Source organism: Theobroma cacao, chromosome 1 (assembly GCF_053813885.1).
Source record: "Theobroma cacao isolate CCN51 chromosome 1, ASM5381388v1, whole genome shotgun sequence".
Taxonomy (NCBI): domain Eukaryota; kingdom Viridiplantae; phylum Streptophyta; class Magnoliopsida; order Malvales; family Malvaceae; genus Theobroma; species Theobroma cacao.
Genome location: NC_142639.1, coordinates 22,900,808 through 22,926,270, shown reverse-complemented (window position 1 = coordinate 22,926,270; position 25,463 = coordinate 22,900,808). Strand labels below are relative to the sequence as shown.

The window sequence follows — 25,463 nt, the reverse complement described above, 5'->3', positions numbered from 1 at the left end:
AATTAAACTCTAAGCTATACGATAGCCAAGATGGGTTAATAGATAAAATAAATCCCAAGGCATTAGTTAAGTTTATAGATTATAAAGATAGGATGGTCACTTGAGTTTCATGGATTGATTTGATCACTGAGTTATATGAATTGAAAAATGATTACTTTAGTTATATGGGTTGGACATTGATCACTAAATGTTATGATTGGTTTCTCTTGGTGAATCTTTAGTACATGAGCAGCTCATATGATTTATGAAAAGATTGGAGTAAATCACCTTTAGCTTGGAATATATGGTTAAGTATCGTTTCCCTTAAGGAGGATCCAATACCACAAGTAAGGTACAACTTCCTTATTTTCCTACAAGGCTTATCTATCGAACAATATGTTTATGAAATGTCAATTCCACTTTGAAAATGAGACTCATGTATAACAACTCTATTTTATGAGATATTTGAAATGAAGTATATTTATCTAAAATTCTTGTTTACATTGGTAATGTAATTTGTGCAAAAAATCCCTACCTTGGCTTGTCCCATTCTCGTATTCACTCATGGAGTATTTATGACTCACACGTTATTTTTCTCAAATATTTTTGTTTGCAAATAAGTGATAGCATTCAACTCTGAAGTCTAGGAGATGTGATCCATTCATCTTTTTATGGTAGGTGTCAAACAGTCCATTTGATGTCTAGAGAGTTAGGTCATGTTCCGCTAACGAATTGGTTTTATGTTTATGGATATGTTTATGTTTATAGATATTGAACATGTTTATAATGATGTAGCCAATGCTTGGCATATACTTATGAATGTTATGGATGAATGTACACCCAAGGGTGTTGAGAAACGATTATGGCATGATGTATGAGTTGTTAACTCTGAGTTTATTATGAATGAATGCATTTGCACAGTTTATGTTGACTTACATGTTTTTTTTCCCAATATTTTTGTTTGCAAATAAATGATAGCATTCAACTCCCAAGTCAAGGAGATGTGATCCATTCATCTTTTTTGGTAGGTGTCTAGTTGTCCACTTGATGTCTAGAGAGTTGGGTCATGTTCCACAGACGAATTAGTTTTATGTTTATGGATATGTTTATGTTTATAGATATTGAACATGTTTATAATGATGTAGCCAATGCTTGGCATATACTTATGAATGTTATGGATGAATGTACACCCGAGGGTGTTGGGAAATGATTATGGCATGATGTATGAGTTGTTAACTCTGAGTTTATTATGAATGAATGCACTTGCACAGTTTATGTTGAGAAGTTTTATAATTGTGTATAGTTGCCTATGGATGCATACATGAGTTTGATATTGTATGCTTTATTTATGATGATTATGGTTAATGGGACAAGTTATGATGAATGAATATAAGAAGGTTTGCTTGAACTTAGTGAGCTACATCTGTCTGGGTTCATGCACCGGTTATATCCCACCACAAAATAGAATGTGACATGCCTAAACCTTTAACTGTCAACACAGTTCATCAAATGACTAATGGCATGCCTTACGGCTTGTGAATTGTAATTAAAGAAGGGATTCCGTTCAAAGACATTTCTAATGTCTTGAGCTTTGTATTATTCATACTTTCATTATTTACTTTTTAATATTTTTTTACTATTTTAGACTACATTTTTTATTTCTAACTATTCTTATATAATTTAGTTCTTACAAAACAAAAAGCAAAATTATCATCTAAACAAAATCTAATTAAGTCAATTTCTCTATCTCAATAATATATTGATATTCATGCACAGATAATAAACTAAATTATCTAATAATCTCGCACAACTAACAATTAGATGAAGGCAGTCGCTCAATTTGGTGAAAAAATTAAAATATATATATTTTTAATAAGTAATTGAACTGACCAAATTACTCAATTAAAACCATATAAACTTTAATCACTTAATATAATCTTTGATTCGATTGATTTGATTGGTTTAACTATAACAATATAATAAAATAATTTTAGTAAATAAGCAAACAAAAAGTGATATAAATAACAAAAGAAGAAAAATCTTGTTGATAAAAATTACGGTTCTTAAATAATCAAAACAACACTAAAATCCAAAGCATAAAATATTGAAATACAAAAAAAATTGGAAATTCAAATTACCGTATATTTATAGCCCTTATCTGAACCTCAAAAAAATTAGAGCAACAAAAAGGAAAATAAAGAGCCCATTTTGGAAGCCAGTCAAGCTTTGGCCTCTCCCTTTCATTTTCCAATTTTCATTGCATCTCTCATATTTTTTTTCTGCCTCCTTTTCTTGCAGATGAATGACTAGTCCAGCCAACAACCAAATTTGACCTCCCAACCACCCTAGATGTCGCCGCTAACATTGGTGCGGCCTGGTGGTTTTTGAATGCTGTCGATTGTCACGGTGGTGGACTAGTGGTGATGGACCCTTGGTCACGCAAAGGAGGCAAGAGTCGTCGAGATTTGGGCGAACAACTTGATTAGTAGGTCTTTTGGGGCATAAGGTAAAGGAGTGTAAGTGGTTGGCAAGGTCAGGATTTGAAGGAATGTGGGGCATATAGAGGTTAATCAAAAACATACTAATAGTATATATTTTTATATAATTATATGTCATTAATAAATCGATTTAATCAGCTTAATTACTATTTTTTAACTCTTGTAAACTGATCAATTAAACGAACTTAACTGAACCTTTTAATCGATAACAAACTGAATCGAATGGTCGATTTATTATGTTTTGACCGACTAATAGTCTGCCCTACTAACAATCCTTAGTAAAATGTGAATTCTATATACTCTTGCAACGCTTGATGAAACAAATCAGACAAGCTTTACAAAGTTAATTTAGGTGAGAGCAGATGGGAAATTTAGCAGTGTAAGCAAGGCATTTCTGATTGGCAAATATTCTCAGAATTATGTAAAACACGCACAAGAAAGCAATAACCACAAGCAAAGTTGATTATAAAGACCATAGCAGAGCAAGATAGTAAGTAAAGAATCCCTGGGAACTTTGGCACAACAAACTGAAAACCTTATATGGTTTATCAGAAATTATACGAGAATGTTTACAATATACAATTGTAACATGATCATAAAACTTCCTTCTCAAGTTTCAACACAGCCATAAAGGCTTCTTGAGGTACATCTACTTTACCTATTGCCTTCATTCTTTTCTTCCCTTCAGCCTGTTAACAGACGATTTAAAAAAATAATAATAAGGGATATTAATAGAGGACTAACTGAAGCTTAGCATGTGGAGAAATTCGTGTTTTAGAATGTTTTCACATTCATAATGCATCTTCATTTGATTCTTTACTTTGACAAAGTGTTACCTGAAGCTTTAACGAGGAGTTTATAAAACTAAGAACTCTTTTGGCAAGCTCATACTTGGGTATGCATGCTATTGTTGAACATGCATGCAGACAAAAAGCTTTCAAGGAAGGTTGTTCAAATGAAGGATGATCACACAAGCACATTGAAGCATAATGTTGAGTGCATATGCCAACATTCCAAGAAAAATGGCTTTTCTAGTAAGGTTCCTCAAATGAAGTATAATCATGCAAGCAAGCATAGTATAGCTTAATCTTTAGAGTTTAGACCAACATTCCAGGTACTAATCTGGTTCAAAGTGTTTCTGAATGTTTGCCTATATTAAAACTATATTTTTAAATGAGTCTTTAATTCAACAAAGTGTTGTTACCTGAAGCTTCTGTAAGGAGTTAATAGCGCTTAGAACTCTTGCTAGCTCATACTTGGAAAAGAATAAAAAATTTTAAAATGCAGAACATGTACGCAAATAATAGAATACACTGTGGAATGTACATGAGAATGAAAAGTTTTCCAAGGTTGTTCAAGTGAAGATTAAAATAAAAATATCTCCGTGTAATCTTTAGGGTATATGTCAACCATAATCAAATAAAGAAAGCGTAGAGAGCCACAAAAAGCTATAAATGAACTGGGAAATTAAGCGAGTACTTTTTAAATGAGAAACTTTAAGTATAGGAGGATTAGAGGCACAATCTCATAGAGGCACAAAAGCATAGAGAGGCACAAACAGCTATGAATGTAACTGGGAAATTAAGCGAGTAATCTTTAAATGAGAAACTTGAAGTATAGGAGGATTAGAGGCACAATCTCATAATCACCCTCATTTAAGCATATTTTGTAACAAGCCACAGCTTTATGATTACACAATTACAGGTTTTCTTCTTTAATCATGCGCTTATGTTTCCATAAAAAGACAAAGTGGTTTTTAAATATTATAAAAAGCTCTAACTACAGAAAAGAAAAATGAAGAGTGTGTCAAAGGCTTTTTGTCAACTCTCTAGTATAAAATGGAGCTATTTTTAAAAGAAAAATATAAACATGAGATTTTGTAGAGTAGAAAAAGTTCAAGTAGCCGGTTTCTTTTGTGTCTATGAGTTGTACTTTTGTAAGACGATTTTGAGCTATGAACATATATCTTTGTTCATTGTTCATACATTTTGGATGTGAATACCCTAAATTTTGTAGCTTGGTGAAAAGCTCAATTGCATAAAGCTTGGGTTGTGCCTATCAAAACAGAACTTGTTGCTTTGATAAATTTAATCAAAGAGTTTTTTTTTTTTCCCTTTTCAGGAATATGACAAAATATGGGATGTAGGACAAGTAAAAACAATCATGAATAGCTATGGAATCTCTCCTTTGTATTTGGTTATTTCTTTCTAAACTCTGCACTTCATTGCTATAATCTCAAGCATTCACTGCCACTTTGGACCTAAAAAGAAAAGCCAAGTATATGTAACACCTTTCTTAACAAATAAAAACTATTCTTGAACTCTCACCCACTAACTTAAGGTATTAGGTGAAGTGGTTCATGACAAGTTATTAGAGTTGTGAACACATTCAATTCAGTGGGTTTGTCATGAGAGGGCTTGTTAATGGATAAAAATATTTCTGGACCTTCACCTAATAGTTAAAACTATAAGGATGAGTGATTACTTATTCTCTTAACCAGATCCACACCAAAGTAACCATCAATGAGAATGAAATTTGATTGTTTGAAGCTTACTTTAACAGATGAGTATCCAAATCCACCTCAATTCTGACTTATTGTTGAACTATAAATTATCACTCGGTTTAACGTGTTCAAAAGGGCCCCAGAAAAATGTGAAATGTTGAAACTTGGACAGTCTTCACTAGGTTTAACTTCATTCTATTGCCAAGGTACAAATGTGTGATTTTACTACTCTTAGTAAAGTAATTAATAGCTAGATAGAAATGTCAAAGATTATCATGTATATCAGTTCAGAAGAGATAACTGAATTTTTTTATTACATAATATGATTGTGATAACCTCCCTAACTTCTCTAGCTTCTCATTTATGGATGAAAATGTCTGTCAAGGCCTTATAGTTAACGATTATAGAGTGATAGTTCACAAAAATCTTCTTAGTTCAGTATAGTGGTATTGTTACGATGTAGAACAATCAAAAGATGGCAGGAATTAAATAGAACAAGCAAAAATAATGAAAAAGTTGTTAGTCGACAAAATATTTTTGGTTTGAGAGACAGGAAAGGATAAGAAAACATATTGTGTTCCAAGCATATTTTGAAAAGTAAATAAAAGCACCTGTTTCTTAAGGAGTTTCTTTTTTCTTGAGATATCTCCACCTACAAAGAGAAGTTTTTTTTTTTTAAAAAAAAAAAAAGCCTTGTCATCACGAAATAAATAGACATTAATCAATCATCACAACTCAGTAAGAAATTACAAAAATCTGAAGCCTAACTACAGAAAAGTCATCTTCATTAAGATTTTTATTCATACTACATGAGGCATGAGGTTATACAGTTGTTAAATAATAGAGGAAACAAGTATGTAATATGCTGGAAAGAAGAGATATAAGAACCATAATGGACAAAAAAAGAAATGTAAAATTTGAAGTGAAAAAAATTCAATAATTCAGATGTGTAATCATTCAAGATTAAAAATCTTACAAGAATGGAGGCAATTGAAATTCCACAAGAGATCATTATGCAGTGTTTAAAAATTATATAAAAGTTGAATGATCTAATTAGATATCATAAATTCCATTTCAGAGACTTATAACTTTCAGTTAAATGAAAAGAGTAAGAATAGCTGGTCTAATACTATCATAGCAGGGAGAAGTCACCTGTAAAAGAATAAATCTACTAAATTTAATGGAAACATCAAACAACCAAACACAATTTTCTTACTTAAAAATTTATCTATCTGATCTAACAAATGCTAATCATACCATAGGTTGCAATATGAGAATTAGACATTAAGTAGCAATCTTCAATTTGAATACATTTTCGAAGCATCTTCAGAAGTGGAAAACTGATCATTCAAGTTTAAGTACTGACTTTCAGGCCAAAAAAAAAAAAAAGTAAATGACTTGAAGATGCTTGGATCTGTGACTTCAGCTTGGGAAATTATCATGCAACTAAACTAGCAGTTTTTGAATACTAACATAATAATGAACAACACTCCTAAAGAGCAATCATGAGCATAAAATCTTTTATATATGAGAATTATAACATCTCAAGAATTTCTTTACAACATCCATCCTACTTCCATAAGGTTGAGATAACAGAAGTTAGAAACTATATGCTTTCCTATGATAACTTGGCTATGATATATAATTCTATAGGAAAATGTTAAGTCTGAACTTGGCCAACTCAAACTCCACATGATTTCCTATATGCTTTCCTATGCTTGGCATATACTTATGATTTGTCACCTCTCTCGCTTTCTTTAGTCTTACATGAGTTGTTGACTCAGTAATTTAACGTGCATCTAATTTTGTTGTTGGTCTACAAAGGGGAAAGCAAAGCCACTATTATCTAAATAATCTCCTTCTTCTTTCAACATCTTTATCATAAATTATCACTTATAATCAATTTTTAATCAAAGAAATAAATTAAATTTATATAATTCAATAGATACATCCTACTTTATTAATATATATAACTACAACCCATTTCCTTATGGGCTCTTTTAGTCTTATCCACATGGCTTCAAAATAACACACTTGACAAGCCAAATAATCCCACACATCCCCACGTCTAAGTCCAAGCAACATAGCTTATGAATATATTTCAGAAAGAGTATTCACCAAATATCCTATCAGCAAAGAGGAAAATGTTCACATAGAAAAATATATCTTAAAATATACTTACCGTAGCATTTGGCCAATACATCCTTTCTAATTGCTGACAAAGATTCACTAGCAATTACTTTTGAACCTATGCATGCCTGAATTGAGTAAATAGTACACAAATTGGAATCGCATTAGCATGTGACTAAACTAATTGAGGAAGTATGCACTCAATGATTGGTGAAAAAGGAAAGAAAAAAAAAAGAACTTTATCCAAAATGAAAAACTTTTCCACTGATTGGCAATGTTTTTGCTTTTCTTATTTCCTTTTATTGTTTTTAAATGTAGTAATCTGCCACTTTTTACTTCAATGCCTGAGGATAAATAGTAGATTCTGGACAATACAAGCACTTAAAAGATATGTATATGGATCAATATACAGTATACAATATAAGCCTCTAGAGCAACCTTGTCCTGAGTCTGAAGCTGTTTAGCTCTGATATTATTAGTGCATGACAAATGATGTTCATCAAAACTGGTGGAGAAGCCAGCTCTGTTACAAATTCCTTAGTGGTTATCAATGATTTCCTCTCCACAGGAAAATCTTAAAAAAGTCTCTGAGTGTGTGCGCTTGCCTTCCATACTTCACCAAAACTAATAAAGATAGCCTTTTTATTTTTTATTTTTATGTATTTATTTATTTATTTTGGAAGGGGGAGGGGGTTGGCAGTGGCCAAGGACTGAAAATAGCTGAAAGTGGTTATGTCCTAACTTTTCCACAATTTGGAATATTACACAAGCAGAAGACAATAGTGAAAAACATTCATGAGAATTTCATATAAAGAAAGAGTTGAGTAGGTAAAATTAAATTATTCCAAATTTTTGTTTCTAATAGATAAATGACTCAACCCTCCTTAGTGGTCAAATGAAAAGTTTAATGTGATTTACACTTTTTATATTGCAACTCTGAAAAACTCACCAGCATAATAGTAGAACTTTAATAATGACAGCAAAACTATTATGGTAGTATAAATACATTAAACAGTTATAACTTTTAGACAAGGTCAAATATTGAACAACACATTCTTTCATCCAGTTGAAACAATTTGCAGGTTAAATGGCAAGCATAAAGCAACTTCTGTGCATTATGCAGCTTTTATATGATAATATAAACCAGATACTTCACAAGAATTGGTTAAAAGGAAAATAAAACATCATATCTTAATATATTCAACAATATTTCAAGCATGTACATCTTACTTGAATTGGTACTTTAAACATTTGTCGAGGTATAAGCTCCTTCAGCTTTTGAGTCAAAGCCCTCCCAACAGCATATGCCTACAAAAGTTACCAGATATTGATTAAACTGCTTTTTAACATACAGAATATAAAATTCAAAGTAAGCCGCCTAAATCTGTCTCAAAGTTAAACATGGTTTAACAAAGAGAAGGGAGTTACACTATTGTAATATCACATCTGTGAAAAGCTTATAGAAATTAAGAATGAAAGCAAACACCTCTTTACAGTTACAAAGTAGTCTCAAACAGTAACAACATACTAAAGCATATATTAATTATTTTGATAAGTAAATTCAAGAACATAATGTGGACCATAGCTGGCAATATTGCTTTTAGCTTGTAAGATTTGAATAACAGCCTTAGACAAAGACCAATAGAAAAGTAGACCAACATTGACACATTAAGCTTAGCTGAATAATACACTTATTTATTTATGATGTTCACGAAATGCTCATTATTACTTAACTTCCAATCTCATCTAATATAGATATGGACTCAGATTAACCATCTTAACAATAGGCTGAAAATATATAGGGAAAATTCACCTACACCTTCTATTTCGACCTTTGTTCACGTAGCACCTTGTGATAACGAAAAGGTTCTCTCTCCTAATATTTAAAATATAATGAAAAGATGACCCTCACCTTATCCTTGTGCACGATAGCAGACAATGGTTCCACATGATCACCATTAATCTGAATGTCAAGCTTTATCAATTCACTTTCCTTATACCTGTAGTCAAGTAAAAGATTAACCCCACCGTGATTGTGGTGTAAATTGCAAATTTGAAGCACGTGATTTCCCGAAATGAAAAGTTTAAATTTATTTAAGAAATCAATAATTTTTCAACATGAACACATATACATCTGCCCAATTCAACATGAGGTACATTTTCCTTTTAAAATGAAAAACCCAAAAATACTGTGGAGAAATGATGAGATACAACACAACAATGTAAACCTAAGAAAGAAATAAAGTCCAAATAAGTGGGCACCATGAGATGTATATCTGAAAAGTAAATGTCAAGTCTCTGTGAAACAAAAGTAGTTATGGGGTAAATGTAAAAATCATTATTTACTACAAAATGATAAAATAGAAAGCATGGCAAATTAGTAGCTCAATTCCTAAATTCTCCCATATTACATCTTATATTTTTGGTTGTCATTCAAGATAAAATATTAGTGATATAGAATCCAAACACACTAGTTCAACTTTAAAAGTAGGTACCACAACTGAAATGAGGAAATCATTTCACCACCCAGAAATAAGAATATAACAGATATTGTTACATGCACTCACCCAAGAAAAGTATATTCCATGCTAGCATACCCCTTACTTCTGGACTTTAACTGGTCAAAGAAATCACCTACCATCTGTGGAATGAACATAGACAGAGACCCAGCAAAAAGAATAAATGGAACTTCTACATAAAAATGGTCAAAGCTATCGACAAAGTGATCTTTAGGTGAGGAAAAAGCAGGATGATATCAACAAGGGAAAATATTACCTCTGCAAGGGGTAACTCATAGATGATGGATGCTCTGTTCTCAGTGATAAATTTCATCTCTTTGAATTCTCCTCTTCTGTCTTGAGCCAATTCCATCAGCGAACCAATATAGTCCTTTGGTGTAAGCATCTCAATCTGTACATGTTACTTCATCGTAAAGAGTAGCATACAAATTTACAAGTTTCGAAAAAAGCTCTCTTAAATGCGAAAATTCAACACTTAATCAAGTAACAAATATCTTAAGATACAAGAAATAACCTTCACAAATGGTTCCTCAATTGACCTTCTTTGACCAGGTTCAGGAAGCAAAGATGGATTTGAGCATTCAACCTTCAATAATATTCATATTTGAATGGCAATAAGTATTACATGAAAGATCCTACATTCAAACAAGTTTCTTGTACAGCAACAGCCAAATATCAACTTATAAATCAGAAATATAGTAACAAGCTTTTCACTAGCAGAACATTAAGTATAAATACTTTAGCATCACAGAATAATCTCAAAGCCCGATAGTAACACAGCAATATTCAATATACTTGCTACCACCGCAAAAATGATGCCATTGGTCAAATAAAGCTGACACGCTTCCACACACTATATACTTGCCCAAGAGAATACCAGTATTTATTTTACTTTTCTTTATTTTTCCTTTTATGGTCAGATCAGAATTTTATGATTATGTTTAGAAGGATAGCATTCAAATTCAAACTAGATCAGGATGAATCCTAAGAATCCTCCTTTAATTAGCATTCTAGTACAGTTTTATGATTGAGCCAAGAACAACATGGAAAATTTTATTCCCTATGAAAATCAAATGAAGACTATTTTTTCCACGTAAAGAACATGTAATGGAATTTCTTAAGTGATTCTATAGTATATTACATCATCTGAAGTAATAATTTCCGAAAGACATCCTAGAAAAATGTCCATATTGTCCGTATAACAAAAGAACCTTTTCATTAACAATTTAAATCCGTCTTCTTATTCACAAGTTGCACATGGGCAAAGTCCGACGTCAAATACTCGCAAGTTTTTTGTTTTATTTTATTTTTTGTCAGGGAGAGGGGGGCAGAAAGAGAGAGAGAGAGGTTGAAAAATCCTTATGAGATTTGAGAAAGAAGAATGAGATTTTGCATCTTTGGAAAGTATAAGATGTTCAGTTTCTTCTCAATACTTTTTCAGATATGATCTTTTCTTTTTCATGCAGAGAAATCATTAACATTTCTTCCCCTCAAATGCAAAAGATCATGGCCAATGCATGGACTACAAAGAAAAACCAGCACGACAATGCAAATTTGTTGCAATTAATTTTATCAAATCTTCAGTGTTTCTTCTTGAAAAAAAGACATAACCAGCTATAATAAAGCACCAGCTTCCTGGCAACATTCTTGAAATATAATTTAAATAAGAAGTGCGGGTAGGGTTGAGAAGAAATTACAGTATCACCATTTATACAGTTCACTCTATACACAACACTAGGAGCAGTGGTTATTAGGCTCAGATTGTACTCCCTTTCCAGTCTTTCCTGTAAAACAATAACAAGTTAGAGCCAACACTGAATTTCAAAAGCTCTCCAGAATTTGAACAAGTAATAATAAGCAATAGTTAAGAAACATTAATAAATACATAAAAAAAGAAAACTGCAGGGGCATAAAGCTCGTGCCTGAACAATTTCCATGTGGAGAAGACCCAAGAACCCACATCTAAAGCCAAAACCCATAGCACTTGATGTCTCGGGCTCAAACTATATATTAAGACCAAAACCATAACAAACAGAAAAATTGCACTCAGTAATACATCAGAAAAACTATCGATATGATCAAATATCTTAAGTTCACACCATAACATAATATTTCCAGTGAGGTTGATGTGCTTTGCAAGCTGAATCCATTTCAGAAAAGAAAAACAGATGAACATTTGGCATAGTCCATGCAGGTTACACGTTGAGAATTACCAACAAATGTATCAAAAAAAACATCCTTGAGATTAAATCATGAGTGAGCATAACTCAGAATTCAAAAATTTGGGGAAAACCATATAAAGTCATTCCTTTTTTCTTTCACAGCTGTGCCATTAGTTTTTCTTTTTTATTTTCTTTTCAAGAGAAAACAAAAGGAAAAAATTAATTTTAGTAGTTTAAACAAACTCTAGTATTCAAAACTTAAGTCAGGCCCACCAAAAATTTGAAGATGCATTAAAAATCTCAGCCGGGACTGTAACTTCTCAGTCTCCTTATCCTAGAATCTTCAAGTTTATTACCAATCCAATTCATAAGCCTATGATAAGAGAGCTGTGATACTGAAAGCCATGGAGTGTCATTTGCATACTATAAGGTACATTTTCTAGACGTTTCAAGTATTATCAATTAGTCAGGAGGCTCTCCAATTTTAGTGCAAACCTTAGGAATTTTAACAAATGAAAAAGTTTTTTCAGTAGTCAAACACATATTTAAATGTCTCAACTTTTGAAATAAAAAAGATATCTAAGATTTCTATCAGAACTGATACTTATGCTAATATTCAATCTGTTACATGTTTCTACCTGTAGCTAGATTTCTATCAACGATACAATTATGACTATTTAAAGAAAATGTGCTACTACACTGAATTCAGTAAAAATTTTCAATGCTACTTTATAACTCTTTTCTAAGTTCACATATGATGGAGAATCCAAGAATATTACTATATAAGGTGATATTAGCATGAGGCGCTGAGCTCAATAGATTCAGCCTCTTACTTTAAAAGTCATAGTAGTGCGATATCAAGAATATAACATGATTTAAGTGGAAACCTAAAACTCACTGGCCATGCAATGAAGACAGTGGTACAGTGCCAGAAAAACAAATTCTAGATAGCTATGGCGGCAACCTTAGTTTATATATTTATTTATTTTCAATGTAACAAGATTTTGATAACCTACTGCATTTTTACAGAAAACCATAAATGGTTAAGCATTAAAAAATAAAAAATATTTACTTGATAGTATATTTAGTTATATAGTTACCTTCAATGCAGCATCATTCAGTTGCAGTTTTTCCAACGCATCACGCAACTCTGGAAACCTGCCAACAATACATATAAAAAATGAATGATGCTAGAGATACACAGGTACCTGCAATGGCATTTTTGAAATTCAAGAGGAGAAAGGACAATTGAATCAATACTGGTCTGCATCAACAGGAAAAAGGCCACAAAACACCATTGGAGTGGCTTCTTCATAACCCGGTAGCGAGCTTTCTGCCCTTCTACCATAGTGAGTGATAGTGTCACCCACTCTAGCATCTGCAACAGACCTTATAGATGCCGAAAGGTACCCTACCTGAAGTTATAAAATATCATAAAGGCTGCAAGCAAAAAGAAAAAGAACTAAAAAAATAAAGAGTTCACATTAAGATATAGAACATAAAGTGTTGAAATTGTTCTGGTTAAGTCACAATGTGTCATATCATGCATCACTTGCATCAGCTACTTGTAGTGGTCTAATATTCAAGTGGCACTTCTACAGAAATTGCACTACGTCTTAGGTATGATGCTTTAAATTGGTATGAGGACCCTAGTTTACATTTCCATTTCTATTATTTTACCCATTTTCGTAGTCCACATATGATGAACACATGCTTTGTAGATGTTCTATAGAGCCTGCTGCTAAGAGGGTGTGGTAAATGGTATTATATCCCACACTAGTTGTGCTAGGGTCTGTTATGGCCTTAATTGAAGTCAGACCTTACGCCTTTACAACTACAATCAAAAACTTGGGAAATAAGTTTATTGACTGTGAAAACCAACATTATTACTTCCCTATTATTTATAAGTATTAATAAATGCAGACAAAATAATTCTCAACAGTGTTCCTATGATAAATCCAAAATGTTCTCAAATGCTTGTTAACCAATGGGGATTTAGAAAAGAAAATATGACAAAGAAAAGGGAAAATTACATAAAACTATCTTGTGGTTTGGCTAAATTACATAAAAGCTAGCATCTAAAGAGATCAAGAAAAAATATAAGTGAACTTCTTAAACCCATACTCTAATTGACTATGAAACTATCAAATAACAAATAATAATGTAAATAAAACTAATAACACAAAGCAGATAAATAAATAGAACATAAATTTTCAAGCAAGGATTCTTCCATGAATACTTCACTTTCACTCAACTCCTATAATCAAAAGACTAAGACACATCAATGATCCCAAAGTGAATATTTGAAGTCAAGGTTCACAAAGAAAATAAAATAATATATTACTAAACCTTTGGAGAATGCATAGAGTTCCTCTACCTATACAGCAAGAGAAAGAGAGCGAGAGAGAGAGAGAGAGAGAGAGAGAGAGAGAATGCAAGCAGCAAACAAAATAGTACCAATTGAGGATAACTGATAGCAGGAAAACAAATCATTGGTAAAAATCAAATTACCTCACCCGCATACAATTCCTCTACCTGCATCTGATTGGGAGACAGAACTCCAACTTCATCAGCAAAATAACCCTGCCTTGCAAGACATAAATTATAAGAATTTTATACAAAGGATGTAAGAAGCTGCTGCACTCTATATGGAAGGGAAAAAAAACGAATAAGATAAATGATTTCACTTTACCTTCTTACTGGCCATAAAATAAATTCTGTCACCTTTCTTTATAGTCCCATCTATGACTCGAAAATAGACAATAACACCCCGGTAAGGATCATAGTAGCTGTGGAGACATTAAAAGCAATGTAAGTAACTCAAGGCAATGAAAAACACTACACAAACTGCATAAGAAAACTTTGTACAATGATGGGAGCAACATTCATAACTATTACTAAGAAATGAGTTATGGCACACCAAGAATAACACAATTCTCAATTTAGTAATCAATTATTACATTAGGAGCTTTACATGGTCAATGTTGAAAGAGGCACGTAATGCAGTGTGGAGAGGGAAAGAAGAAGCACAGAGAGAGAATTAGTTCTTATTTAAAAGATTAAATTTATAAATGGTCAAAATACCTGGGAAGTCCGTGCACCCATGCATTTTGTTCAATTTAATCCCTGTACTCAAAATCATAACATTTTAGTTCCTTAATTTTGGGAATTGCTTCAATTTAATCCTTCCCTCTAACGGCATCCAATTTTGCTATTAAAAGGATAACATCAACACTAACATCAACGCTGATGTGGCACATTTTGATAACGTGGCATGCCACGTGGCACCAACGTGATGACATGGCAATGCCACATGGCACCACTATGATGACTTGGCAATGCTAATGTGGCACTGACATGCTGACATGTCAATACCACGTGGCAAATCAAAAATTTTCAAAAAAAAATTTTTGTGCCACGTCCTAGGGATTAAATTAAAAAAATATATGATACAAGGACTAAATTGAACAAAATTGAGATGTTAAAGGATTAAATTGAAAAAAAATTTTGACAAATGCAAATCTTTAAGTAGATGATTAATAAGCCAAATATTTAAGTGTAAAAAATTTATGGTGTTAAAAAATATATATAAATTTTTTCTTACTTGATTATTTGATTCTAGAATATATACATTGTTACAAAAATTAAATTTGAATTCTCCTTTTATAAAACAATTTCAAAGAAAATTTCATGCCTAAAGTCAAATTTAGATGAATAACTTAGATTGTGTTGGGATAAAATGATATAAAAAGACTAAATAATTTTTTTTTATTTATAATAGTACAAAAGTTTGAAATTTATTTGACTTAGTTTTAACTTGAGCTGAATTCAAATTAGAAAAATAAATTGATGTAGTTTTTCTTTTAAAATAATGAAAAAGGCAGATACAGAGTTAACGATGATTATAAAAATAATTCTTCGTTCTGACTTGCTTAATTTGGACATTACAAACCTCTTATTACAACATAGAGTCTGAGTTACTCCACCTCTTCAATTATTTATTTTTTTTAAGTTTTTATTCTGTTTAATATTTCAGGTTATATTTTTTAAGTTGAAATTTTATGGATTAAAGACTGTATTTATAGTTGATAGAGTTACTGATTATTGTAAATATTTGTATATTTTATATTGTATTTACAAATTTTTTGTAGATCCAAATTAATAATTTAAATTTAAATTTAGCAAAATTTGATTGTAGCATTTGAAGTTAAATAAAATCGTTTTATAAGAAATTTTGAGTAAATTTAAATAAAAGATAAATTAGATAAGAGTTGAATAATTCAAAAAGAACAGTTATTTGTAAATTGTGAAGGTTGTAACTAAATCAACTTATTTTGTTAATTTGAATTCAACTCCAGTTAAAAATTAAGTAAAACATATTTGAAACTTTTATACTATTATAAATAGAAGAAAAAAGAATTTAGTTGTTTTATATTATTTTATTCCAATATAATGTAAGTTATTCATCTAAATTTGACTTTATGTATGAAATTTTTTTCAAATTTTTTTTATAAAAGGAGAATTTAAACTTGATTTTTGCAAAAACGATAAATTAATGTACATATTTTAGAATCAAATAATTATACATTTTTTTTAACACCATAAATCTTTTACACTTAAATATTTGGATTATTAATAAGTATATCTATCATCTACTTAAAGATTTGCATTTTTCAAATATTTTTTCCAATTTAGTCCCTCAACATCTCAATTTTGTTCAATTTAGTCCCTATACTATATATTTTTGTTCAATTTAGTCCCTATGATGTCACTTTTTTTTGAAAAATTTTTGATCTGCCACATGGCACCGACATATTAGCATGTCAATGCCATGTCATCATAGTAGTGCCACGTGGCATTGTCATGTCATCACATCGATGCCACGTGGCATGCCACGTCATCATGTAGGTGTCATGTTATCAAAATGTACCACTTCAACACTGATGTCACGGCTGATGTCATCCTTTTAACGGCAAAATTGGATACCGTTAGAGAGAGTGACTAAATTGAAGCAATTCTCAAAATTAAGAGACTAAAATATTATGATTTTGAGTACAGGGACTAAACTGAACAAAGTGCATGAATACAAGGACTTCTCAAGTATTTTGACCATTTATAAATACATAATAAAAAAATACTTTATATTAATATTTAAATATTTAAATACGTTTTCAACTAAATTTAAATACAAATGCATAATTTATTTAATAAAATAATAACTTCAGATGCATCTCAAGCTTAAAATTCTTTGCCCAAGCCCAAAACAAAGCAGTCTGGGCTTGGAAGCCAGGTGGCAGCCACCCTATGGATGGTCTAGTCATAATGTTTTACAGGATTTATTATAATTTCACTCCTCCTTTCTATTGCAACAAATAGTTACAAAACTAAATAAATTATTTTTTAAAGATGAAATCTTAAATTTTGAAGGTGAGAGGGAAAACAAAGAAAAAAAAAGAATAACAATAAGCAATAAGAGAAAGTGGCTAATAAAGAATAAATGAAGAGGAAAAAATAACATGAAATGGGAGGACAAGAAAGAAAAGAAATAAAGAATAAAGAGAAAAAGAAAACATGAAAAAGTGAAAACAAAATGGAAGAAGAACCAAATGTTTAGGATAAAAGAAATGAAAGTTGAAAATAAAAAACAACAAAACCCCAGAAAAACGAAAAGAAACGATCTAGAAAGAACAAGAAAAAGAATAAAAACAAAGAACATGATTGAATAAGTAAAAAGAAACAAAGTAAATCTTTAAAAATTTGCTGAGCGTACACGTATTTAAATTTCATTTTTAAGTACTGAAAATTTAACTTTTGCATTTTTTGTATTTTTGGGGGAAGGGGGATTTGAACCCTACTTTATTTATAGAGGGAGATCATATACCAACCAATGAGCCAAATGCTTAGATGCAAATTTAACCTTTGCATATTTGATTGTATGATTATAGACGAAGACAATACATTTGCTTTTCTAAGACCATAGTATATTAACAAAAATGTCTACACTTTGATCAGTATAGTAGCAGCCTTCACATGACCGACAATACAAAATTATTGAATTGGTTCTTTGATATGAATGAAAAAACACAAAATTGTAGCTATCAGAAGAAATAATAAAAATTTCCATGCATCAAATGACTGACAAACTAGTTGAAAAGAATATAGGACATTACAGTTTGCTATTGACACTTATGATATGAATTTACATAGACTCTAGCATTAGAATTCAAGAACATAAAAACAGTACAAGAGGAAAATTATATTATACACTAAAGAAACGCATTGCAAGACATGATCAGCAAATGATCATTAGAGCATACTGAAATATGACAGTTGATATCATCAATATGTGCAATTAATAAAACAAGTCAGATGTATACCTATCAAATATTAAAGCTCTTAGAGGACTCCTAGCAGCATCATGAGGAGGAGGAATCCTTTCAACAATTCCATTAAGAATTTCAGTTATACCAATTCCCTCCTGAAGAAAAAAACCTGTTTTTAGAATTACCAAATTCCATCACATACAGAAAGTATGCCCTATGTGTAAAGAAACAAAAACAATCCAGAACTAACCTTTGCAGAGCAGCATATTGCATTGCTACAATCTAACCCGATAACCTGCAAAGAAGTGCCATAGCAGTAGTTCAAAACAATCACACTGGTAATCAGTTTCTTATGATTAGTAAAACCAGTAGCAGTATCAGTTTACAAAATTAAAACTGTAGACAAGCAGCGTATTCACAGAGAAACTTTGAGGAGATGCAATGTGAATACTTCAATCCATTTACACAGACATGAGCACCTACTGGCACACACCGCATAGATGCATTAATGTCTTAACAGACCAACCTCCTCAATCTCCTTGATAACACGATCTGGTTCAGCACCTGGAAGATCTATCTTGTTTAGAACCTGTAGAAAAAAAACGATAACGAATCATCTTAATGAATCATCCAATAAATAACATCACTAATCTACACTACTATAACAAAGGCAAAATGGAACTAAACTCCAATTGAGGAGAAAATATCGAATACACAGGTAATCATATTCAGAACAGGCTTCATATAAATAACAGAGAGACACATTTCTAGTTCTCAGCATAGATATCATATTCACTAGAAAGAAGACAAACATAGAACGAAGAGAATATGAATATAAGATTATGAAAATAAGATGGAACAGGCAATGATGGGAAGAGTTTGAAGAATTTCTACATTACTTGAGAAAGATACTAGAAAGAGAGGAAACATAAATTCATAACCATACTGACGGAAGTCGGGCATAACGTCCATTATAGAAACAAAATGGAATAAAACAGAACAGAATCATAAGCCCCAAGCACTGATTTGGTAGACTTATTTGATTCAGGGCTGAAGAGGAGCCATCCTGATTTTTCTGCTTAGTTGCTGCTCACAGCACTGTAGCATATTTTTTTCATGGAAAATGTTGCTTACCTTTGCAGCACTGTAGTGATATTAAAATTTTCTGTCTCCTTTTCAAGTTCATTGTCCAATTAGTAAGGCCATTCTAAGTGATTAATTGTTGTTCTTTTTTCATTTAATTTAGTTTATGTTAGGTGATCCAAATAAGTTTATTTTGATTAGCTTTGAATTGCTTTCTTTGCAACACAATAAACCATTATCAGAATTTTGCAGCCATCTCATGTCATGAAACCTAGAAAGAAAATTCAGACTGATTTCATAAAGGCTACAACACACAAAAAGCCCTTGTACTTTCTCAAATTCCCAAATAAGCTCCTATCCTTCTATATTGTACCCAATTAGGCCCTTAAAGTACTATAAGGGCTCTATAAACGCTAATGTGGCATGCCATGTAAGCACCAACTAAACATGAATTTTCGTATTTTTCCAGGTGGGTGCTGATATGGTAAAGATAATGGTCACTTAGACACTGACGTGGCAAAGATAACAAGCTTTAATGGGTCCATCTAAAATAAGGGCTTCATTAAACAAAAATGGTATTTTAAGGGCTAAATTTGGTACAATAAAAGAATAAGGGCTTTTTGACAAAATTGGGAAAGTACAAGGGCCCTTTAGTATTTTAGCGTTTCTTAGATGTATTATTGTGAGGCTAATAGCTTGCTTTTTCCTTTTGTTTACATCACTTGTCTAATGTATAGACAAAAACAAATCCAGATTGCTCAGATTGTCATTCTCTAATTACCTTATCACAATTCCTCCAAACAAGCCTACCTCAGGTTCAGTCATCTAGTTTCCCTTCTGTGTCATCACACATCATATTCAACATCTTCCAAGAATCAAAGTGGGTGTAGGGATCAACTTTGCACTTTATGAAAGAAAATAGTAACAATAGCCATAACACATGCATGGTTAAATAATCATTTTTGTTAGTTCCATTAATAGTAACCCACAGCTGACTTCATACTGTCAATTAACTAAGTTGAACAACAGAGCAAAAGATGACAACAAACTTACAGGGATAATTTCGAGGTTGTTCTCCAAGGCCAAATAGACATTAGCCAGAGTTTGTGCTTCCACACCCTACAACATAATACACCTTGTCCAATAACACTAGTACTAGCAACAGTGCTATGGTAGCATATATATATTAATTTGCACATTTGAAATTGGATATAACTGGATTTAAATTTCACTTTACCATCCTCAAAATAAAAGTTCAAATAAAAGAACTACACAGTGACAACATTAAAGAGCTTAAATAATCAAATCAAAGCAATTGCAAGGATAGAGTAACCTGAGAGGCATCTACAACAAGTAGGGCACCCTCACATGCAGCAAGCGACCGAGAAACCTAGATAAAATGGGTGTCAAAGAGAAAAGAAATAAAAAAAGATCAAATTCAGGGATTTAAATAAATTCAATCATCCCACCAGTGAATCTATGCACATGTATGGGAGTCACTCTTAAGTTATCACATGTTTGTCCCCACAAAGAAAAGAAAACATGTTTCATATATCATTCCCAACAATAATAACTTCATCATCAACCACATATTCTTGACTTCTAACTAACTATATATAGACCATGACAAGTTTCTATACTTGATCGAATTCTTAGTTCAACAAGATAACAACCTTATTCTACCTTGCATGGTATAGATCATCACCTAAAATGGTTTTATCATGCAAATGCGGTAAGGATAGCTTATTTTACGGCTGAAAAAGCGTTCGAACCTGACTTTCAATCAGAAAAGAATAAAGACACTTATATGTCCCCATTTTCAGGAATTTTGTATCTGTTATCAGCTACATCAAAATTGAAATGAGATACCTCATAAGAGAAGTCTACATGTTTCTATATATCATTCCCAACAATAATAACTTCATCATCCACCACATATTCTTGACTTGTCACTAACTATTTATAGGCCATGACAAGTGCCTATACTTGATAAAATTCGTAGTTCAATGAGATAACAACCTTATTCTACCTTGCACGGTGTAGCTCATCACCTGAAGTGGTTTGATCATGCGAATGCAGTAATTTACAGCTAAAAAAAGCCTTCTGAACCTTACTTTGAATCAGAAAAGAGTAAAGGCACTTACATATTGCAATGTTCAGGCACAAAAAAATTTTGTGTACATTATCTGCTACATCAAATTGAGATGAAATACCTCATAAGAGAAGTCTACATGCCCTGGAGTATCAATCAGATTCAAGCAATATGGTTCATTTCCATACATATAACGCATTCGAGCTGCCTGCAAATGGATTGAAGTATAATCAGCTGGAACATCAAATATAAGGAAGGATTTAAAAGAAAATAAAAAATTTTAAGCAAAAGACCGCATAAAAGCAAGAGATAACCTCATAACAGATCCCATGTCAGCAAGCATACATAATTAAGAACGCTTAATCTGACTTTTGTCACCAACATTAGCTTAGACAGATATATTATCCAAAATTCAAAATGCAAAAGTGGATATTCAAACATTGTTATAAGATTGATAAATAAATAAACACATGAAAATTATATATATATATATCTTCATTTTCTGTGAGATTGATATGAATAGTAGCTTCTATATTGGATCATAGAAGCTTTTGAATTGGATCGTAATATTGTAGCACATTAAGGAATATAAAGAGGACACAGATGAGAGATAAATCACCAACACTCCTATCAGTTGAAGTCATAGTATAAAATTAAGGTACCCCACCTCATCCCAGTACATATTGCCTTTGATAAGAAATTATGGGATTCTAGAACAGCACAAATGTGTACAAGGATAGGCCTCTTCAGATTTTCAAGAAGAGCCATCGCAATTCTTCTACCTGGACATGGGTATTGAAGCCTTTCAAAGTAGGTGTCAGAGGTTTTAAGCAAAATTGGTCAGATTGGTAGGCAAGGTTAATGGAGTTTCCTTTGAAAGGTTTAAAGATCAGCCATTTAGATGGGTAAGTAAATTATAAAGTGAGAGAGAGAGATTAATCTGTCTTGTTTGAACATGGCTGTAGGAAAGGAAGCAAACCTAATGAAGAATAAATAGGCTTGACGGTTTTTTGCAACTATGATAAAGGAGATGACCATATAAATATGATTTTAGGATGCATCCAGGGATGTTTCGGTAATTGACCTGGGAGAAAAGGTTTAGTTTGTTGTTATTACTTATATACTGGAAAAAAGGGGTTTGAGGAACTGATAATTCGTATCATTAGCGCAAAGAACAGTAAGATGGAAAATGGGAGGATGCTGTTGGAGGGTAAAAATTCATACAATGTAAGAAGTTGAACTTGGAAGGGGATTAGTAAAAGATTCTTCACACTCATGTTGCTTTTGATGTGAGAAATAGAAATTCTATTTCCTTGGGGCATGACATTCAGTGTGTTGTTGAGCACTAGAAATCTCAGCTTCCAAAGTCAACTCTGTTGGCAAGGGATAAAAAGGCTTTGATGTGCTCTTGTTTATCCAGGCCTAATGGGAGGGAACTTGAGACATGAATTTATTAGGGAATGTTCAAGATTGACAGATAAAGACAATTTCCAGCTTCTTTGACTTGCTGTACAAGAAGATGGGTGATTTGAATAAAGAGGACAACCCGTAGAGACTTGGTAAAAAAGAATTTTTTAAAGCAGAAAATATGTAGTAAGTAGTGAAGAAAATTTCAAGTGCACACAAGGAAAGCTTACCTTGGAAACTAGTTTGGAGGAAAAATACCCCAAGAAGGTAGCATTTTTGCTTGGGGAAGGACTTTGACCATTGAAAACCTCCAAAAAAGAGGACAACTTATTCTGAATAGCGCTTTTTGTGTGACGTATTCGAAGAATTTGTTCATTTTATTCTCTTAAGTTGCTCTAGAGCAAGACAGTATAGGTCTTTAGCTTATGCTATGCTGGACATAGCTTGGGTTGCAGCAGGTTCAATTGTAGAGGAACTATTGGCCTAAAATAGTGTACTTTCTTGTACCAATAGGAAGAAAGTAATAGAGTTACTCCTTAACTTAGATATTCGAGTATTGTGAAGGGAATGTGATGAAAGAGTGCTTCCATGGAGAAGAGTTAGCCTTAGGAAAGCTCCTAGATGCTTGATAATTTACATTGTGTTTTTGATTTAATAGGCAGTAGTGCATGGATGTAATAGGTGCTTTAGATTTTATTACTATTGTCTTGTAATTAGCCAAGTCTCCTATTACATTTCTCATATAGATTTTTCCGAAGTCAACCAGTTGTAATAAGAAATTTGAACACAGCAGGAAGCATTATTAGAATAAGGAAACCCCACTTCCCATTTTTTTTGCAAAGAGAACATCCAATTATATGATAATATCACTTCCAAATCCATAAATTTAATTTATACAAACATTAAGGATAACAAGTGTAACAATACAATCAAACTGTCACAGTCAACACGCATATAGACAACGTGTTTCAATCAGAAAGGTTAACATGGGATTGAAAAACACCCATGAAACAATAAAAGCCAATGGATAAGGCCATTTGACAAATATAAGTAAGGAGTAGTTACTAAGTAGGCCCAAAAACAGGATGGAGATAGAAATGGAGAAATGAATAAGTTTGTGCCCTTCAAAAAGACTTCAGTCAGCAAGAAGTAGGTTGAAATGAGCAGATAGGAAAGCTACACTGAAAACTGAATAGCAGTTCAGAACTTGAATTCTAGACACTCTCACCCAGAAAAGTATTAACAAGCACGACAGAGAAACAAGTTAGTATTACTGTTTATCATAGACATGGTAATATATCGACAAGGCCACAAGGGTATGAAAATCCAACAAAACGCTTTATACAACTCGCTTTAGGTAACAAATATTCACATTCAGAAACCAACCTGAAGTTTGATGGTAATGCCTCTTTCCCTCTCCAAGTCCATGTTATCAAGAAACTGCTCTTTCATTTCTCGCTTCTGGACAGTGCCGGTAATCTGAAGCAACTTGTCTGCCAAAGTGGATTTCCCATGATCAATATGTGCTATGATGCAGAAATTTCTGATGTTGGAAACAGGGACCTTCAAGAGACGGTCTTGCCCAACTTTGGCACCCAACTGTGAGTCATAAAGCTCTTCCTTTACATCCGTCTGCGTCTCAACGCCCTGGGAGACCACTAGAAACCGGGAATGTTTAGAAAGGCGATGAGTTGGTGAGATACGAAGCGCGGACAACTGAGACCTCCTCCAATGCTGCTGCTGGCCTTGCCAAGTGTTAACGGATAACAAGGCTGTTAGCCCAGAGCACAGCACCTTAGCCATTTTTTACTTTTGCCAAGGCTTTGCTTTGTGCTTCTGTGGAATCTTCTATTTTCTCTAAAATTAATTCAATTTGTGTGAAGTAAGGTGCTTCGCGCAACTGCATGACAGCCACAAAAATCGGAGTAATCTTGGGCATAGCCCCCCGATAAATAGCCCAGCAGCGACCACTCTAGTTCCTTGTATCCAACAGCTTTGGCCGCGGGAAGGTCAAGCTCACCCTAGCAATATTATTATATGATATAATATAATTTAAAATTTTTTGGTTTGTCTTTTGGTTATTCTACTCCATGTAATAGACATGCCATCTACATTAAAAATTATTTAATTGTAATTATGACTAAAAATTACAATGTTCCATCTAAACTCTTATTCATATGTTTTTTTTTTATGCTGAAAGTTTTCGCAAAACTCAACTACTCTGTTAAAATTTTATTAATAAAATAATAAACAAATAAGAATGAGGGGAACATAGACTTGACCTTCGATTTTACATGAGCATTAAGTAGAAAAATAAAAGGACCTAAATGCAGTTTTATTTTACATTTATCATAAACATAAAAGCCACCTCTTTTACAAGAGTCTAATTTGAGATTAGAAAAATAGTAAACTAGAAGTACTGCTCTTTTACATTTTTTTAAATCTAACATGTGGCAAACTACTTTGGTCCAATCGTAGAATTCCTCATAATTTACCTTGTGCCACAGTGACAACTTGAATATTTTGATGTTCATGACCAATATTGGCTAACAAATCAACTGTCTGGTTACCTTCCCTGTATATATGTGATATGCGAAAGGAGAACTGAGATAATAGTTGTCAAATAGAAGTTAATAAGTACCTAATATCATGCGAACCTCGATACCCCTCCTGAAGCATTCGAATCACCCCCAAAGCATCCATCTCAATCCAAAGTCTCATAATATTATACTCTCGGCATAAAATAAGTCCTTTGTATAAGGCTAAT

The 25,463-nt window shown here is 32.4% G+C and overlaps 1 protein-coding gene and 1 non-coding gene across 2 annotated transcripts; one reads left to right on the top strand and one right to left on the bottom strand.

Annotated features, from left to right (window-relative positions):
* Nucleotides 1-2,921: 2,921 nt before the first annotated feature.
* LOC18612935 (Small GTP-binding protein) lies at nucleotides 2,922-24,693 on the bottom strand. The gene is made up of 21 exons (XM_018128462.2): nucleotides 24,083-24,693; nucleotides 21,411-21,497; nucleotides 20,531-20,587; nucleotides 20,251-20,316; nucleotides 18,641-18,703; nucleotides 18,365-18,409; nucleotides 18,169-18,269; nucleotides 14,484-14,580; nucleotides 14,303-14,374; nucleotides 13,052-13,206; nucleotides 12,892-12,949; nucleotides 11,552-11,632; nucleotides 11,327-11,413; nucleotides 10,144-10,215; nucleotides 9,886-10,020; nucleotides 9,678-9,751; nucleotides 9,023-9,110; nucleotides 8,341-8,418; nucleotides 7,163-7,238; nucleotides 5,592-5,632; nucleotides 2,922-3,166 (listed from the first exon to the last, which is right to left on the bottom strand). The coding sequence occupies exons 1-21, from the start codon at nucleotides 24,497-24,499 to the stop codon at nucleotides 3,071-3,073; spliced, it is 2,046 nt and encodes a 681-aa protein (XP_017983951.2). The 5' UTR covers nucleotides 24,500-24,693; the 3' UTR covers nucleotides 2,922-3,070.
* Nucleotides 15,681-15,772, top strand: LOC148764666 (small nucleolar RNA snoR8a). Its single transcript, XR_016024351.1, has one exon. It is a non-coding gene; the product is annotated as a small nucleolar RNA snoR8a (small nucleolar RNA).
* Nucleotides 24,694-25,463: the final 770 nt, after the last annotated feature.

Bases quoted from the DNA above. Each gene is read 5' to 3' on its own strand.
- LOC18612935 (XM_018128462.2), bottom strand. From the start codon at position 24,499: ATGGCTAAGGTGCTGTGCTCTGGGCTAACAGCCTTGTTATCCGTTAAC. The intron at 20,588-21,410 runs GTATTTCATCTC...CATTTTATCTAG, and splicing joins ATGTAGACTTCTCTTATGAG to GTTTCTCGGTCGCTTGCTGC. The intron at 5,633-7,162 runs GTAAGTATATTT...TTCTCTTTGTAG, and splicing joins TGTATTGGCCAAATGCTACG to GTGGAGATATCTCAAGAAAA.